This window comes from Dermacentor albipictus, chromosome 9 (assembly GCF_038994185.2).
Source record: "Dermacentor albipictus isolate Rhodes 1998 colony chromosome 9, USDA_Dalb.pri_finalv2, whole genome shotgun sequence".
NCBI classification, from domain to species: Eukaryota; Metazoa; Arthropoda; class Arachnida; order Ixodida; family Ixodidae; genus Dermacentor; species Dermacentor albipictus.
Genome location: NC_091829.1, coordinates 47,608,237 through 47,627,157, shown reverse-complemented (window position 1 = coordinate 47,627,157; position 18,921 = coordinate 47,608,237). Strand labels below are relative to the sequence as shown.

The 18,921-nt window shown below is 47.1% G+C and overlaps 1 protein-coding gene across 2 annotated transcripts in view; it reads right to left on the bottom strand.

Annotated features, from left to right (window-relative positions):
- The window catches only part of LOC135916183 (uncharacterized), a 78,070-nt gene that overhangs the window by 45,568 nt on the left and 13,581 nt on the right, over positions 1 to 18,921 (bottom strand). Inside the window, exons 1-2 of one of the 2 annotated variants that reach the window (XM_065449450.2) lie at positions 14,703 to 14,881; positions 13,624 to 13,697 (exon numbers count right to left, since the gene is read on the bottom strand). The exons of the other annotated variant lie outside the window; for it this stretch is intronic. Coding sequence (XP_065305522.1) covers positions 13,624 to 13,697; positions 14,703 to 14,835 — 207 coding nt within the window. The 5' untranslated portion in view covers positions 14,836 to 14,881. Of the gene's footprint in view, positions 1 to 13,623; positions 13,698 to 14,702; positions 14,882 to 18,921 lie in introns of those variants that run through there. 2 annotated transcript variants of the gene reach the window in all.

The window sequence follows — 18,921 nt, the reverse complement described above, 5'->3', positions numbered from 1 at the left end:
CTACCACAGGCAAGCTTTAAAAATTTTTGACTGTGTTCGCTGAAACACCCTGTATATGCACACTTTATACGCACAATAAATGACGGACTACACTGACAGCACACGAATGTTCGAAGATGAATGTTTCGTGACAGTCGTGAAGCGAGTTACTGGCGATAATACATCTTTGCTGCAAGGTATCATAATGCACAAAACAGCTACCTTTCAAGCCTTGTGCGCAGTAAGAACAAATTTATCGGGACTGAGCACACCCGCGAGCGATTAGGCAGAAAATAATCATAATGATAGCACCGAGGAACTTTAGTGAGTGAGAAACGTGACAAGCCGCTGCTTCAAAGTATTTGGCAAATAAAGAACGAAGAGCAAAACACGCTGATCCTGATTCAATTCATAAGCGAAGTTTGGATAGCTTGGAACACATTTTAGCCACGCTTTTAGAACAAGCACCAAGTATACGCTGCTCGCGCTGTTTGGACATAGCTTAATCAGCTCCGAAAGCGCTTTTACACGTTCTCCGAAGCTGCGACCAAAGCTTTGTGTGGTGCACCCAGTCATCGTCTACGATACCTTTCGAAAATGAGGTTCGCTAAGTCGCACCGGCGTCATATGTGGAGGCTGGGGGCTCTCCATCCGCTGCAAACATCCGCTGTAAACACTGAGTTCAAGGGAGGCAGCTGAGGCAACCAATGGACGCGTCACCACGTGATCAAACATGGCAGCGCCCACGGCATTGCCGCGAAAAGGCATGGCGCAGTGAGAGATGAGTCGCGCACTTCCACCGCGCGATGGCGCGAGTATCGGCAGTCGTGGCGCGTTTGTCCTTGCCGCTGCGTGCGTGGCGGTCTCTGCGAATGTGTCAAGAGAAAGGGGTGAGCGGCGTGCGCCGTCACGTGGCCCGCACGCTGGCCGCACACACGAGCGCACACTCTCCTCACGCGCGCAGTTTATCATCTGGCGTCCGCCTCCTCCTCCTCGCCGCCAATCGTTGCGATTGTATTGGCGTAGTTTGAACGTTTCTGACTTATTTCGAAGGTTACGAATAGGTATTGAACCGTCTTCTTCTTTTTCACTTTTTCATGCGGCATATATTAAGTTTGCCTGGTTTCCTCACTGAACTCAAGGAGGCAGCTTCGCTATGTTTGGTGACTCTAATGATAAGGTAATGGGTGACGTGTAGGTAACTTTCAAGCTAGACGGGTAATTGAGACTTTCGCAATAAAGTACGTGTGCAGGCACTCTGTGGCGTTATAAGCGTGTCTAGCGAGCGGGGAAGAATTTAGCCCGCTGTCCTGGCAGAACTATAGACACCAAGACCAAATTTAGCGAAGATTGGTGGTACGCTATGCAAACTCTCTGTGCGAAGTTAAATGCGTTTGGATGTGAGAGAGTATGAACCGGCAGCTGTCAGCTATGCTTTCCAGTGTCGCGACATAGCTATAGTCTACAACAGGTTTATATTTCGTAGAAAGGGGAGGTGTGTCGAGGTAAGTGCAATTTGCAACAAAATTTTTAAGTTGCTTGTCCAGTTAGATGCGCTGCAAATAATTACTGATCCATCTGCCCGCCCCCCTTCCCCTTAATGGTATGCGTCATAAGACGTTCCTACTTGGTTTCAGCGATTTCCTCGGTGAACTAAACAAGAGACTTTGCTTATATTTGACAAAAAAAAAAGGAAGGAGGGAGCGCTTTGGGCTCTATGTGGGTAAACTTCAAAGACAGGGGATCAATTATGATATTTGCAGTAAATTACGCATTCAAGCTATCCGGAGCTTTATGAATCTGCTTCACGAACAAAGCAGAATTTATCCCGCTGCCCTGGGAGAACTGTGAACTCAACCGATACTATATGTAGCGGAAATTGAGCGGGGGGAGGAGAAAAGGGGGAGGCAGGACGCCATGGTAAATGTAACGGCAAAGTAACATGTGTGTTGATGCATTATTAACTTTTAAAAAATTCCCAAGAAGAAGTGCTCCGAAGCATTACATGCGGGCAAGGTTTTAAGCGGAACAGCCATATACGAGCAACTTTTTAATCTATGCGATATAATTACAAGGAAACAGAAACTTTTATTACAACTGTTCGAAAGAAGCAGCTTCGCTGGAAATTGGGTTGTAGTTTTCCAAGGTCGCAACCCCCCCCCCCCTGCCTCCCCACTTGCGAAATAGTAGGTACGCCACTTGGTCGTTATTCCTACCAACAAACCCAAACCGCTCCCGACGGACGCCTTCGAAGTGGTTGAATGCGGTATTTGCCTGTGCATTGATAAGAGGGGCGGAGAATTCGTGTTCATTATCGCCAGCCTAATTATGTCCGTTGTAGGACGAAAGCCTATCCCCGCGATCTCCAATTACCCCTGTCCTGCGCCAACCGATTCCAACTTGCGCCTGCAAATTTCCTAATTTCATCACCGCAAATAGTTTCCTAGATCTCGTCCACGACTTCCCTTGTCTTCAATTGGCACCCATTCTGTAATTCTAATGGTCCACCGGTTATCCACTCTACGCATTACACGGCGTGCCCAGCTCATTATTTTTTCTCTGAATGTCAATTAGAACATCGGCTAACCCCGTTTTCTCTCTGGTCCACACCGCTCTGTTTCTCTCTCTTAACGTTATGCCTAGCATTGTTCATTCCATCGCTCTTGGTGCGGTCCTTAACTTGTTTTCAAGCGTCCTTGTTAACGTCCATGTTTCTGCCCCGTATGTTAGCGCCAGTATAATGCAATGATTCCACACCTTTCTTTCCAACGACAGTGGTGAGTTCCCAGCCAGGATTTGGTAATGCCGGCCGTATGCATTTCAACTCATTTTATTTTTTTGTAAGTCTCCTTCTCATAATCAGGGTCTCCTGTAAGTAATTGACCTAGGTGTAGCCTACTGTTGACTGGTGATCCTGAATCCTTGTTCCCTTGCCAAGCTATTGAACATTAAGAGCACTTGTTACCTGCGCATAAAAAGCCGCCGTGATAAGCAAGAGAAGGTTCAGGAGGCGTCGAGAGCCCTGCTCTTCGGAATCTTCTGTGGGACGTCCGAAGCAGCGGTTGCTCCACAGTTTCGGCAAGAGCGAAACACGTGACCAGAAGGACGTCAGAGTGTGAACGGTCTGTGATCGCGTACGCCTTTGTAATCTCTGCTGATGTTTTCTTTTTACGCTGAAGTGCCACGATACGAGATAGAGTGGAGTGATAATCATCACTTTGCTCCCAGCTTGTCCTGACCGGTGTGAACTGGTTCGCCGAGGTCGCAACGGGTGGAAGCTGGCTTTCCGCTTTTTTGATCGCCGAGAAACATTTTTTGTGTTTACAGGCTCACGGAGGTGTGTGCATTTTGCCGGTATCTTCGTAGACACCGTTCTGCCCGTTTGTTCGGCAGAACAGGACATGAAACGTTATGTAGTGATCTGTCGAACTACAACCTCCAGTTATCTGCAAATGAATACTTCATTACAACAGATCTTCCTTATAGCGAAGTCTATTCTAACATTCCTTCCACAGTGCTCATGTATTACACTGTCACGTACGGTATGTTGTAACCGTGTGAAGTGCTATCAATCTCACCACGGGTAAGGACTGGCTATTGTATATCAATAGATGGAGAACATTTTTTTTATTAACGCAGTATCATGGTGCGATCACGTGACCACAGCCGTAGTTACGCGTCACGCATTGTGTTACAAAATTATGGAAGTGAAATTTGGTTTATCCCCTTGAAGTTCCAAGTGCAATGTAATAATGCACAAACTACATGTCCAAAGAGCCGTGCACTGATGTGGGGACATTTAACAGAAATCTAATTGCAAAAAGCTTCCGTGGGCCGAACGTACTTTACCATCGTGCAAACTCCAACAAGATCGTGTACTGAAATCACCAATTCGCACTTATTTGTAATACTGGTTCGCACAGGCGCCAGGTGAAAAATGGCACCTAATTTTCGGTGGTATGATATTCAAGGGATCCTAGAAAGAAGTATTAGGTTAGACTAGACTAATAGTTAAACTCATCCGCAACTGGAGTGGCCTGTCTTACCGCGGATGGAGGCATGCAGTACACTAGAAAGATACGAAAACGAAAGACCGGATACGAGAACGAAAGGCACCACCTCAAAAATTCTCGCACCCGTTCACGTGACCTCAGAGATTTCGGCCGCGTTCTGATCGGCGCTAGTTAATCCGTCATCAATGAAGTCATAAACGCCGATACACTGCACTCGAAAGTGAGAAAGTACGCAACACGGCAACTTTTGCGGACTTAGGTGCAACAGAGGCTCAGGCTCAAGAAAATGGGAAATCTGTGACGTCATAGCGCGATCGTTGACACCAGCAGTTGCGCGCGAACGCTAAGGAAGGGAGGTTTCATTTTTTTTATTTTATCCGCTAATAATGAATCATGTCCGCGAAAGTGACGCAGATAGAGTTTCGGAAAAAATATTATGCTAGTCTAATCTGATTTGGTCGTATCATTTTATTCACTTTCAATGACGGGCTATACATGGCTGAAGAGCGCCGAACATTGGTCGCGCAGCCACGGTTGCACAAACCCTGAGCTCAGAAAACTTTTAGGCATAGTACTTCATCAAGTTTAGTAGCTTGGCCTAGTAGGCGCAGCTTGTCCAACGCAATGAGCACATGCGTTCTACATTCGGTGTGTCAGGCAGTGGTTAAACAGTGGGTACGCTGGGCCTGGTATATTCGTCCGAAGCAGTGGATGAGCCTACGGGCACCAATCAACATACTAGTATGAGGCGCAATATGTTTCGTATTTGTCTGCGTGAGGCATTTCTTGGGAAACAGTATGCAAACGTTTTTGATGCGAAAGCATCGAATGACTCATTGAGCGAAAAGGTCGGCGTCCCGCGTCTGTAGCAGCGAAACGGCGCCTAAATTCTTATGGGCTGCAACGCTACAGCGAGAGCGCGCCTCGACGGAAGAGAGAGGGCGAAAGGGAACATCTGCTGCAAGCAGTAGCACCGCAGGTGTTGCGTGAGGGGAGAGGGTATCGAAGCGACGCCGAATTGCCCTCGCTCTCGCTCTCGGAAGCCTGTGTTATCCACGCGTTCCTTGTCCGCACAAGCTCTCACCTGCGTTCTAACTGCGCCTCGGTAAGACCAAATTTTAAAATATGGAGGACGCTTAAGCTTCGCCGTTAAGAGTGGAACGCGATAGCATTCAAAGATCCCTGACTGCTTCACACACTTCCCGGCCAATGGAGCGTATGTAACAGTAAGTCATTATGCAAGAAAGGGTGAGGCGTGCAGACAGGACACAAGAGAAGAGAAGTGGACATCACGACATCACGTGCTGTCCACTTCTATTGTGTCCTGTCTGCATGCCTTACCCTTGCTTGCATAATGAATCCTTACCAACTAGCTCAGCTTTCTGCCGTAACAGTAATGTTTACCGGGAAACGCTGGCCGCGAACGCTATGCACGAAGGCGGTCTTTCTGCTTGAAACGCCGCCTCTTGCGTGGGTCGCGATGCGGCGAAGGCGAGCGCCATCTGGAGGTATTGCAAGGAACCGGGCCTCCTTCACTGTGGCCCCCGAAATACTCATGCGCCGGTGAGCGCTAATGGCGGAAGCCGTGGATGGTCAATGTATGGTAGAAACGCTCGAAAAGAGATTTCTTTGAGTTCTCGCGTAACAAAACTATGTTTTCTCGTATGATCAAATTACAGTCCGACGCTATCATGTCTGTAGGTTGTGTGTAAGTCGTACTTTACGATTTTTCTGTGTATTTTAGCTTGAGAAATTAGTTCAGTAGCTTCCTTTCGCCACATGGAGGACCTGGGTATGGATGGTTCGAAAATATTTTTTGGCCAAACGACGTCCAACGTCGGATTTTCTGCGACACGAGGCCCTTAACGCTATCGCGTTAAAACGCGACAAGCGTCTCAACGCGCTCGCTTGCCCGCGACGGCTTCATAACTCGAAGGGCCACTCAGAAGTGTTCCGCTGGACATTGATTCTTTCGCATTCACAACTCATAAGAAGGGCTTGGGTGCCCTCGGATTTTAACGCGACAGCGTTAAGAGCCCCGCGTCGCAGGCAATCTGGTGTCGGCGTCGGTGGCGTTGTCCGTTATAGAAAAAGCTTCCCGGACTACGCACCCCGAACCACGCAAGCCCTCCGCGTGACGCATGAGCTTTAATGAACTAATCTAATTTCTCAAAAATGCGCGAGAAAATTCGTAAACTACAACTTTGGCACTACCTACAGACATGATAGCGTCGGAATGTAATTTAAATATACGAGAAAACAAAGTTCGGTTGCACGGAAACTTAAACACAAACCCCCCTGTCCAGCTACCGCTTCAGGTCTCTCTTAGTAGGAGCGGCGCGCACCGCTTGGCTCCTTGCAACATTATCTAGATGGAGCTTGCATCCGCGGCAGCGGCGGCGCCCGCCGTTGGGGGGGATAGAAAATAAAGAACCAGAAAGCTCTTCTTCGTGTGTAGCGTTTGCCGCCAGCGTTTCCAGGAAAATATTACGGTTACATAAGCTGCAGTTGCCGGGAAGCAGGAGAAGCAGTGAGGGATTTTTTAATGCTATCGCGTTCCGCTCTTGAAGGCGAAGCTTAAGCGTCCTCCAAGCTTTCTTTTTTCAATGCTATTAGCGTTCTTTGGGAATTTCACGCACCTTTAGGGGTCTATCTTTCCGTGCATGTGCTTATATCTTGGGCTAGGTCTACAACCGTTTTACCACCAAATTGGGTCATTGTGTAGCCCATGGTCCAATAAGTAGAACATTGGGCTGCCGTGCTGGGAGAACCTCGTTTGAAACCAGACGTCGGACCAGCTTGGGTCACTGGGAATGTGCCACTCTTCAGTGAACCTCTTTGACGTCAACTTGGGTCTGTGGTACTGGGCGGAACCTCCTGAGCAGGGCGGAATCAAACCCACCTTATAGTATATGCTAAGACAATCTTGTCTGAATGTACGTTCAAGAACGCACCACACACGGACTTCGCGGTGGTGCCACCAGATGGCGCCGTGTGCCCAGAGGGGAACGCGAGAGCCAGGCTGAACACACACACCTCATGCGTGACGTGCCTATGCGGTGGCGATGCGGTGCTTCGCCACGTTGCTTCAATGCTAATCGCACGCACGTCGACATTCGTCGTGAGACGGGTTGTGCAAGAAATTTTCTATGCGATTTACGGTACTTCATGCACTTTCCGGGGGCCAGTCACCGTGAGGCGAGTTCTGACGTTATTTACCTATTTATCTTTTCGTCCGCTTTCATTTCCCTTTGCTTGATTATTTCTACAGTTGAGTTAACCGAAACAACCAACTTCCTCTATGCTCGCTCCGCTTCATTAGCTGTCGTTTCGCATGAATGTGACTGACAAAACTCGAGCCCCTCGGTGCCGACTGTTCATGCCGCTCAAGAATCTGATAGCACCATCCACAAGTGTATTTCTTCAAACCCATGCATGACCTCTAAGGCTAATATTGCAAAACGTAAAAGCACCCCTGGCAGAATCAGAGAGTCAAGTGGCGAGATATGGTCAATTGTTCTTCCTCGCAATCTTTTCCTTTGTTCGCTCGCGACATTGAGGCGTCATCGCGCCGCATCGCTCTTGACCAGCGGTTGCTGAACAAAGCGACACTGCAACTAATAAATGCGCGCAGTGTTTCAGTCGAGTGAATACTGATAGAACACGCTTGCTCGCGGAAAATCCCTGGAAAAGACACGTGTAATGTTTATATTTAATGTTTATTTTCTTTTCTAGCGATATGCCGCTCTCAGTAAAGGCCTGATTTGCTACAGATGTTCAGCGTTGTAAAGCTACCTTTACTTACGAGGAGAAGCGAAACCGAGGGGCCCGATTTTTATTAGTCATATCATGAGAAGCTAAAAAACAATACGAAGACGCGGGTTCGTGCCTAACCTGCGGCCAGTTTTTTTCATCCACTTTCATTTTCCAACAATTTATCATCTCTTTAATTCAATTAATGAGCACACGTAATTTCCCCTGTCCTGTCGTTGGTGTCATTGTTTGTTGGCTTATTATGATAGTACGTAACTTAGACACTTTGTAGATATACGTATAAACATACTGCCCAGGCCTCAGTATAATTCCTTTATTTATTTATTTTTGTTGAAGCTACGTTTAAAAAGTTGGATATTATGTAAACAATCTTTGAAATCTTATAGATTGCCTGACAGGTTTGCTACGTAAAAGCTGCATTTTACAGTGAATATTTATATACATTCCGCACAGCCGATGTACATTTTATGGCTACTTTGACTGAATGGGAATTTTCTTCCTACTGTTCTAAAGCTACCCTTGTAGAATTTAGACGCTTTACAGACTACCTGTAAGCATATTTTAGACTACAACAACCATATATATTTTTCTTGCGGCTATGAAAAAAAAACTACTTTATGTGGTATGTAAATAACTATGTGTGCTATATGTAGACACCTCCTGACTACATTGCCTGAATGTACACTTTCCTTATAGAATTCTAAGCTACCTTTATAAAGTTTAGACAGTCTACAGACAGCCCGTGGTCATCTCTTAGACTACTTCATCTTGATATATTTTCCTTGTAGCTATGTGGATTTTTCTCGTTTATTATTGAATTTTGACCACGTGGGGCTTTTCAAACGAGAGACCCGGATCGGGACAAGAAAATTTACAGAGGAATGAAAATGGGCTGGGTTGCATATTTCAGCTACTCTCTCTCAAGTTAAAAACAGCAGCTAAGGAACATCATTGAGACAAAAACGTATACAATCAGTGCGTTCCGCGTGTGCGGTCTGAAGTTTACAGGATAACAATTAAATTTCGGCCAAGGACCGCGCACCGAACAATGGAGAGATATGAAGCCAACAGATTATGAAATCAGGGGAAAATATAGGGCGAATCACTTGTTTTAATTGAAATGTAGTAATTGTAAAGTAACGAGAAATTAAACTGTGGGAGAAAGCTCGCTCTGAGCAAGTTGTCCCACCTGCGGTAAGTTGTCTTCTCGTCCACTTTCATTTCCCTGCACTTTATCATTTGTACATTTCAATTCGAACAAGCAATTTACATTATGGCTTCTCTGGTTTCATTGTCTGTTGGCTTCATGTGGGTGTGTGTATAACAAAGTCGGGCCCCTCGGTTCCCCTTCTTCGCTTTCACATCGTGAGGCTAAAGAAATCTGCGGGCTCAGGATGGAGTTGGCTGACGCAACGCAGAGGCAATGTGGGATCATGGGTATATTCCTTCGTCCTTGAGTGGACATGAAATCGGCTGCTCCCTTTGGAATGCGGCCACTGCTGCAGAGAGTGATTCTCGATCTAGGTGTTCTCTGAAGGGGTGTGGGCAGTAAAAGTCGCTTCTTCGAAAAGGTACTTGTGTTTTGGTTCACGGACGGACGTTGTGTTCGTCAGCGCTAAAATAGGAGAGGTGAATGTTTTTTCTTCTTTCTTCTTTTCTTATTCTTTGTTTCTTTCTTTTTTCTTCAACAGTTAACGTTCTGGAAAGATACCGCGCGATAAAGTGGCAGCCCAGATAACTGCAGAGGCGATTCCTGGGACAGCGAACGTTTGCTTTTATCTTTCGGGAGGTGTGAGCGAGGTGACATGAACACAAAACTTTAACGATGGGCAATGATTTAGGGTATAATGTCGAGATATAACTGACAGAAATAGCATGCTCGCGTACTGAAGCTAAATATGCGTATCGAAGATGATATTGACGGGGCAGAGGTTGCCTGGAAAAAGCCCGTCTCTCTCTCTCTCTCTCTCTCTCTCAGGTCAAATGAGTACAAGTCAGTTAGTGAATACAAGGCATGATAAATAAAATAATAATGGCGCGTAGCAGTATACCCGATAATCCTATGTGTTATCGTCAATGTGTGTGATTTCTTCGACGACAGACATTTGAATTCTGCAAGGTTGGTGATAGTAACGAAATGGCCGGGACGGCGATTCCAGTCACGCGATGTGCGAATAAATAAAGAACGACGATAAGATGTTGCCGCGTGGGCACGAGGAGGGACGACGGCGTTTGGATGGATGTTTCCCCTATGTTTCCCCTACAATTTCCCCTATGCTGTCCTTGGTGTCTTTGTCGGCTTCTTATGATATGACTAAGAAAAATCGGACGCTTAAGCCTGTCGTTCTACCTGAGAGGATATATATATATATATATATATATATATATATATATATATATATATATATATATATATATATCATCAGCCTGGTTACGCCCACTGCAGGGCAAAGGCCTCTCCCATATTTCTTCAACAACCCCAGTCATGTACTAATTGTGGCCACGCCGTCCCTGCAAACTTCTTAATCTCATCCGCCCACCTAACTTTCTGCCGCCCCCTGCTACGCTTCCCTTCCCCTGGGACCCTGTCCGTAACCCTTAATGACCATCGGTTATCTTCCCTCCTCATTACATGTCCTGCCCATGCTCATTTCTTTTTCTTGATTTCAACTAAGATGTCATTAACTCGCGTTTGTTCCCTGACCCAATCTGCTCTTTTCTTATCCCTTAACGTTACACCTATCATTCTTCTTTCCATAGCTCGTTGCGTCGTCCTCAATTTAAGTAGAACTCTTTTCGTAAGCCTCTGAGTTGCAGCGGTGGCGTAGAGGTAGAACACCCGCCTCGCGTGCAAGAGGTCCGTGGTTCGAATCCCGGTGCCGGCAATTTTCCACCGGATTAAAAAAAAAAATTCGCGTGTTGATAAAAATTGCACAAACAGGCCTGGAGTGTGGCCTGATCCCGGTGACCAGAACCGGTAACGCACTCCCTCACCAGAGCAGGATTGGCCACCCTGGTGCGGTACTTGGCCACAACCTCCTATATGAACACAACAATATATATATATATATATATATATATATATATATATATATATATATATATATATATATATATATATATATAGTTTTTGAGAACTCACCTGGTAGCTTCTGGCCACTGTGCTGTTAGGTCGCGATTCCATTTGCACCAGCTTAAATCTGCTCTCTCACCGACATAGTTATCGTACCAGTCGTCCGATTACGCGGGCAAGTTATCTCACTATTTCCCGTGTTATTTAATTTCCTTGTTTCTTTACTGCTATCTTCTAGAGTGACTGAGACGTTAGCCTTCTTTCGCATGCCGTCGTTGAGAACGCTATCTTTCCTACAAAGGAGCTTCGTTTCGAAAGAAAATGATAAGAAAATCAGTAGGTAGTTTCAGCCGAAATATCCAAAGCACACACTTATTTTAAAATGTCGTTTTCTCGTAGTCTATCTGCTTGCACCAAGCAGGTCGAGACAGTAAGAGTTTCAGCTTTACATGGATGACCGCCAATGTCGACTGGACCGTCCGATGTCGCTCTTAAATCAATCATGGCAAAACAAAGAAAGAAAGGAAGGAAGAAAAAAAGAAAGAAGGAAAGAAAAGAAAGAGTAAACGCTGCGGGTCTCCGTATTTCTGGTGATGCGAAAGTGCTCTCAAAAGTGCTTTCGACATTCAAGATTATGATGTTACGCTTTGAAAATGTCAGTTTCTTTGGCGTGCCATGCTTACCAGCTTGATTATGCCTTCGCGGCACAGTTATCACGAAAGAAAACCCTCGAACACGAACGCTTCTTTCCGCCGTCTAATGATCAAGCACTCACGTTCCTTCGCAATGAATATATATAAATAAATAAATAAATAAATATAAATATATATATATATATATATATATATATATATATATATATATATATATATATATATATATATATATATATATATATATATATATATATATATATATGTGTGTGTGTGTGTGTATGTATGTATGTATGTATGTACGTATGTATGTATATAGTTGCATATAATCCTACAAGTGTCCGCCTGTTCCACGGACTGAAATCCGTAGTATCTGTTCTTGCGAGTCTACTGAAAGCAGAAAATGTTTAAAAGGACCCAGGCTGCTTATTTACTCATTAATTGACAGCCCTAAGTACGTGGAAGAGCGTCAAAAGAGTTGAACAATGACCTTACGCGTCTCGACAGCCCAGCGTTGTCGGAGCACGTTATTTTAGGCCCTTGGCCAGAGACGCTCAATCGTGTTTCAAGGCCATCCAGGCATTACTGGAATTTTTAAAAAGTACGGGCCTGGACTATAGGCTTTGAGCATGCCGAATCGCTTGCCATATGTTTTACATCCTCCTTCTCTCGTCATCGTCACCCATCATGCGCCTCTGTCTTCTCTCTTTCTTTATCTCTTCCCCTTACCCCAACGCAGAGTAGCTGGCTAGAGAAATATACCTCAGGCCGACCTCTCTGCATTTCGTATCATTAAACTTCTCTCTCTCTCTCTCTCTCTCTCTCTCTCTCTCTCACACACACACACACACACACACACACATCACTCGGCTCAGAGGAACGCACCGCGCTTGTTCATTAGGTGGTCATCAGCAAACCTTGTGTGAAGGTTACCGCGCTGCTCTGTGCAGGGATGGCACAGCGTGCTTATTATTGGATTTTTACTGAATATTTTGTTTTTGTTTGGGCCGGGAACTGCGCTGGCCGAGTTTGGAGTTTCTCGGGTCACCTGAAACAAAGTATGTGTAGTGGTGTCCGAAATTGTGCCCTTATTCCTCGCCTTATGCTTTCTTGCAGAGCACGTATATTTGCGGTGAAGCCTTCTTCGCTGGTATCCTGAGCACTTTTTTTTATTTCTAGTGTTAATTGAGAAAGGGGGAGGGGGTGATATAGTGCTTCGGAAACAATTTTACTATGCAACCGCACAAGGCTTTCTGTAAGCATAAGTGAGCTCCCCGTCTCCCACCCCTCGTCCCCCATTTTTTTTTCTTAAATCTTGTAACTTCCGAACCACGATTTCTTGTACGCCTTAAATTTTCAAGCTGCATATACCATGCGAGACATATTTGCGGAGCCTGACTCGAGACAAAGGTAACTAGACACCGTTGAGAGAGGCCTTAATTCTGCAGTGGGCGTAAGCAGGAGGTAATGTTGATTATGATTTGCGAAAAGGCGGTTAAAAGACAAGATAACACTCGTAGGCACTCAAAGCGCGTTGCTTTTATCGATGGCGTTCCGGCCTTATCAGACTGGTCAGTCATATTTTAGGCAACTGCTGAAATTTCGTGGCAATCACGGTCACCTTGATCTGCTCGCAAGTAATTCACAGAGCCCATTGAATGCGGGTTATTATTTAATTTACTTTATCGCGCGGAAGCACGCATGAAGGAATTGAGCATAACAGGTGGTGAAAAAAAAAAACTACTAAGGCGCGTCATATTATCAGCAGCCAGTGCTGCGTTTTAGGCGCTTCATGTCAACTCGTAGTCTACCACAAACAGGAATCTCGTTGCGCTGCAAGCTAGAAACGATAGTGCCGACGTCTGGTTCGGCAAAAAACAAAGCTTCATCTACATTTCAACATCAAATCATATCTCTTCTTTTCGGTCTAATTTGGAAGAATGTGGAGAACAGTTTAATATCGATAGGTCGCCGAAAGTGCTTTCCACTTTTTAACTGGTTCTTTTTACAGGCAATGGCCATGAATACCGCGTCTCAAGTGGCACTCGCGCATTTCCTTGAGCCCCTTGAGGTGAGTCACAGGACTCTGTGACTCACAATTTTGAAAAATACTGGTGCAGGATGTACGTACGATTTGGATTACGCCAGCTTGACCTCGATCGATTGTTTTGAAACAGGCCATCAGTGTCTGCGCACAAAGAGAAGCTGAAAAAAAAATATCCGAGGATTACGATACTCCCTAATGCGAAATTTGAGCGCAGCTGTGTACGTGTTTCCATTTCGCGATATTTTGTGGCAAAGAATTTGTGACCGAAATCACCGCACCGACTGGCAACGTGCCAGTGCCGTCAGCGCCTTCGTAGGGCAAGGGCAGTGTGGGAACGCTAGCATGATGAGCGGCATCAGAGCCAGCTGTGGAGGAAGACGACGATGAAGGCGCGAGGCAATGGCAGGAGCGCGTCGTTCACGCGGTTACGCGTCGAAGGGCGCCGACGCTCAACCCAGGCACGCGCACCCAAGAGCTGTGCTCTAAAGTTTAGAAAGTGCGTGAATCGGGGATGCAGGTCTCTGTGCAGTTACGCTGCATGCGCTTGGCAAAATAGCGGAATGACAAATATAGGACTGGAAAATAGGGGAAATGTGGCGACCGCTGCAGAGCGTAAAAGGCACGAACGGCACTGACGAGCGCGTGCGAACGATTACCTCACTGCCGCGAATCGTAACTCGCAGCGCGTAAGAAGTCGCGAAGTGATGATATCTATACTGCCTGATAATAGCCCCCGAAAGACTGATATCAGGGGAGTGTACAAATCATCAGTCAGCAGTCGTTTCCGAAGCGGCGCGAAAAAATCGTCAGGTGGCTGCTGTTTCGTGCCCGCATTTATAGGAACTAAGTTTGGGACTGCTAGCATCCACGCGGAGCTGCGCACAAAGGAGCCTGGATCTGCGTGCCCTGTCAAGTGTATAGTCGCATGATACTCCCTTTCAAAGCCTGTACACAAATCCGGCACGAATGACGCGTGATCCCGCTCGACGCCGAGTTGAAGGTACCGGGAGCAACGCGTCTAAAGTCGTAAGGAAAGCTGAGCGCGACACTGTCTATGCCAAGTCGAGTATTATACTGCCGCAGCAATGTAATGAAACGGACAAACCTCTGGTGGCACTGTTCTTAGATACGTCGCAGAAAAGTCGATCCGTGAGGTCACTCACTCTCGTCGCACGGCGGGCCAGTAGCAGTAGCACAGGAAGCAGAGCGAGCGACGTTCACTGCATCCGCTGGTCGGTCCAAGATCTCCACGGCTTGGCACGCCTCGTCCAATGGCGTCACCACAGCCGACCTCATTTAGGTCCCGCCGCTCCGATATAGACTTGCAAGCGTCGCTGCTATACCGTCTCGGTATGAGCTTCTTTATCGCACTCCCCACTTTCTACAGCGGTTGCGCGGCAGGCGAAAAACGCGAGGGAACAAAATTCTTGCGTCTCGAGCATGGTGATAATACTAACAACGTGCGAGCAGTACCGTGGAAACCGCGGAGCAGTTGCAGCCATATATCCATCGGAATTCTGTAGACCACCTACTTACGATCTTTTAGAACACTTTTTGTTTTCTCGGTTGAGATGGTACACCATTAATCTGTTTAGGCTACTTTCTTAGGTTTATAACTACTGCAGGTCTGCATAGCTCTTATTGGTGAAAGGGATGTCGCCTACGTACGGCCGCAGACGGGAAATTGTACGCAGTGAGCGAAGCTCGTGTGATAACTGGGTTTCTTGCATATTCCACAGCTGTCTGTGCAGAATGTGCCAGTATAACCGAACCGTGCAGGTCGCATGGTTTGCTTACTCTGCAGTGCGAATGAGTGAATTGATTGATTGATTTATTGTAACTTTTCCGAAGCACCGAAAGGACTGTGCGAGACGGTTTGGCTACGGATAAGTTTTGGCTACGCCATCCTCATTGACGTGCAGCCAATGGTTCACCAAGGAGCATAATGTAGCTCAATGACCGAATGATAAAGAAAGAAGCAGATATGTGCACGTCACAGATGTCACAGGCAAAAGCTTCCTACACAAGCGTTTTTACACCACATCCCCCCAGGAATGCGTCCGCTGTGATTAGGAGTCGAACTAGCAACGTTCTGTTGAGCAGTGTAATGGCACCGTAACTGAGCCGTTTTCTACCGGACCCGGTGCCTTTAGCGAAAACTGCTGCCGGTGAGGCTTAACGAGCAAAATCATTCACGAAACGTTTGTCATGACAAAGTGTTATATTAACGCTGCGATAACTAGAGAACCCAGACGGTAACTATACAGAAAGCCGTTAGTTCGGCAAAACATCATCCCGCACTTTGCAGTGCAACACCGGCGGGGACGAGCGCGTCGTCGGCCTGGAAAAGCTGTAGGTCTAAACGAGATCTCTCTGGCTCCCATTCTGCAGCTCCAGCAGAAGGTATAGTTCACTCGGCATTGATAGATCTCTCCAAACCATTGATTCAAGCCAGCCGCGAAAGCCTGAAATCGAATGCATGGCCAAGCTTGCTGCGTAAAAAAAGATGCAAAAAAAACGCTCGTGTATACATTGATTTGAGGTACACGTAAGAAAAACCGAAGTGGTCAATATCACTGCGGAGCCCTCCACTATGGCATCTCGCGCAGCCTCAGTGCCACTCTGGGAACGTTAAAGGACGTGTGCCAATCACTTTCTTTCACGGAGCGCTTGCATTAGCCGCGTCCTTTGACTTTCGCGCCATCATCACCATCCGACGTGCGCTGCATGTGGCGTAAGATATACGGCACTTCTGGGTCACCAGCATCGCTTCTCGTCAGAGAGATGCAGAGTATCGTCTTCCATGCTTCTATAAATAGCGCCAAGATCCTTGGATTCTTGTTTTTCTTTTTCCCTCTCTCCTTTGCACGCAGCTCTAAGTGTCTCCTGCGCCTCCTTTATCGCTGGCTCGCGCCAGTGCTCGCTTGTCGAGGCGACCCGGTGAGATTACTGCGGCGGCGCGCTTCGCCCGTTTGAAAGCCAGCAGGGTGATTAGGAATCGGGTCATTCGTGTCGTCTTCCGGCGGGAACTCGCTCACCCTGTGTGTTTATGTGACAAAGGTCGCGTGCGGTCGTCCCCCTGTATACTGGTGTACACTATCGCTCGAGTGTCGCCACTCGAGGGAGGCTATTGAAGGGCTTGCCCCAAATGCCACCGTATTTTCCTTCTTCTCCTTCTTTTTTTTTTTACCTCTTTCCGGCCCTTATATTATTTTTGTTAGATAATCCGAGTGCAGCGCGCTGACGCACACTGCGCGAAAAAAAAAAAATACAGGAAGCACATTACGACAGTGTTGAGTGGACCCACGCCCGAGAAATCACGTAGTTCGCAGCCCTTTACGAGGAGCTTTTTTCAAGATGTGACGCAACGGGGGCGCAGTGGTGCTGCCTTTCACGTATACGTCGCGTTAAGGGGCGGCTATAATGCATGGAACCTATACTTCGCGTATATTTTTGACGTCGTGTCTGTCGGCATCGTCGGGGTCATTCTGCCAGGTGCGACAACCAACACCTGTCGTGATCGACAAAATGGCGTACGCCGCGACGTGCAACCACACGGAGAGTGTCTCCGCTTGTGTTATACAGTGCCGTCGTATCGGACAGCGAGTAATGATGGAATGATATGCCCAGCATACGTGCTCGTAGGTAGGACTTAAGTTCACGTATACGAATTGCCCGATTAATAACCGTACTCAGTTTCTTCACGTTAAACCCTGTTTTTCTTTGGATGAGCATGTATATGCTGGACGTACCGTCCCAGACCTGAAAATAACCTTGTTGCCCTACGACAGCGCACACTCGAAGAAGGAGAAGTGTTTTAATGACTGGAAATTGTAGAGAGGTCGGCCGGATAATGGAGCATCTGGCCTGCTACGTAAGAGAAGGGGAAGAGGGGAAGAAAAAGGGTCACAATGGGGAATGATAATGGGAGGAACGAGGTGAAGGACACATTACACAACTGGTATCACAGGCGTGAGTCCAGGCCCGTGTCACCTAGGAAACGGGAAAGAGCACGCATCGTCTCTGTCGTCTGCCAACTCTGTGACCATGCGCCTAGCAAGAGGGTCTCCGACAGTGGTCCATTGTGTAAATGTCTCAAGCTATATGCCATTGTCGGTCTTTCGCGCACATACTCAGGGCACACCACGAGCACATGTTCTATAGTCTCTACAGCGCCACACACTGAACAATCAGGGGAGTCTTTCCGTCCAATAATGTGCAAATATTTGCGCGTGAAGGCGACGCCTAATCGCAGTCTGTGTGTCAGGCATGTATGAGGGCGTGGAATTCCACGCAGAATAGGAAATTTCATATCGAGATCCAGCGTTTTAAGGCGGACGTGACGAGCGTCTGGCTGGGCCCAGTATCTTCGCGTCGCACTCTTCATTAATTCCGACAGGAGGCATGTGATGTCCGGTATGGAGAATGGCACTACAGTTCGCAGGCCATTGCTGAGGGCGCGCCTTGCTGCAGCATCGGTCATCTCATTACCGTTGAGCCCACAGTGTCCCGGCATCCATTGGAACACTATGCGGTGGTGTTTTTCTTGAGCGCATGAAAGTAGCTCGGTGATCTGCAGTGCCAGAACCTGATTTGCGGTGTGGCGCAGGAAGCATCCCAAAATTTGCAGCGCGGGTTTTGAGTCCGTGAAAATGCACCACTCTTGAGGGCTTTCCCCGCAGATGTGGCGAATCGCTTCCCGAATTGCCACAAGCTTTGCAGCGGTTGATGTAGAATTATGGTCTAGTATGAAACCTCGAGTCATCTGTTGGGCTGGTATCACCACAGCTGCTGTTGATGCCTTCGGTGACGCGGAGCCGTCTGTGTAAACATGAACATATGTCTGGTATTCTGACCAGATGCACGCGAGAGCAAGTTGTTGTAGTCCACTGACGGGAACCAATGATTTCTTTAGTATGCCGGGGACATGTACGCATACGGTAGGTTGAACCGTCACCCACGGTGGTTTGACGGGGTGATATGGAAGGGCATAGCCTGATGTTATGTGGGGTAGATGGCAGCGGAGTGCACTTGCGAAACTGCTGTCCGGCCGCTCATGTAGAACCGACGTCAATGGTTGGCAATGGTGTCGTGTCAGTAAGCGTAAATACACACGTAGTGGTTCGTGGGTCAGGTATATCGATAATGGGCATACGCGGGCTTCCTCAATTGTGCCTTTGTTGGAGGCACGCCGTGGCAACCCGAGGCATATTTTGAGTGCCTGCGCTTGAACGCTCTCTAACGTCCACAAGCAAGAAATGCTCAAGTTTGAGAGTATCGGAAGGCTGTATCGAACGTAGCCTACGAAAAGAAAAGACACTGATAAAGTCTTAGTAATGAGCATTTCGTGGGGCCCCATTTCATGCTTGCTGCGAAGCGAAG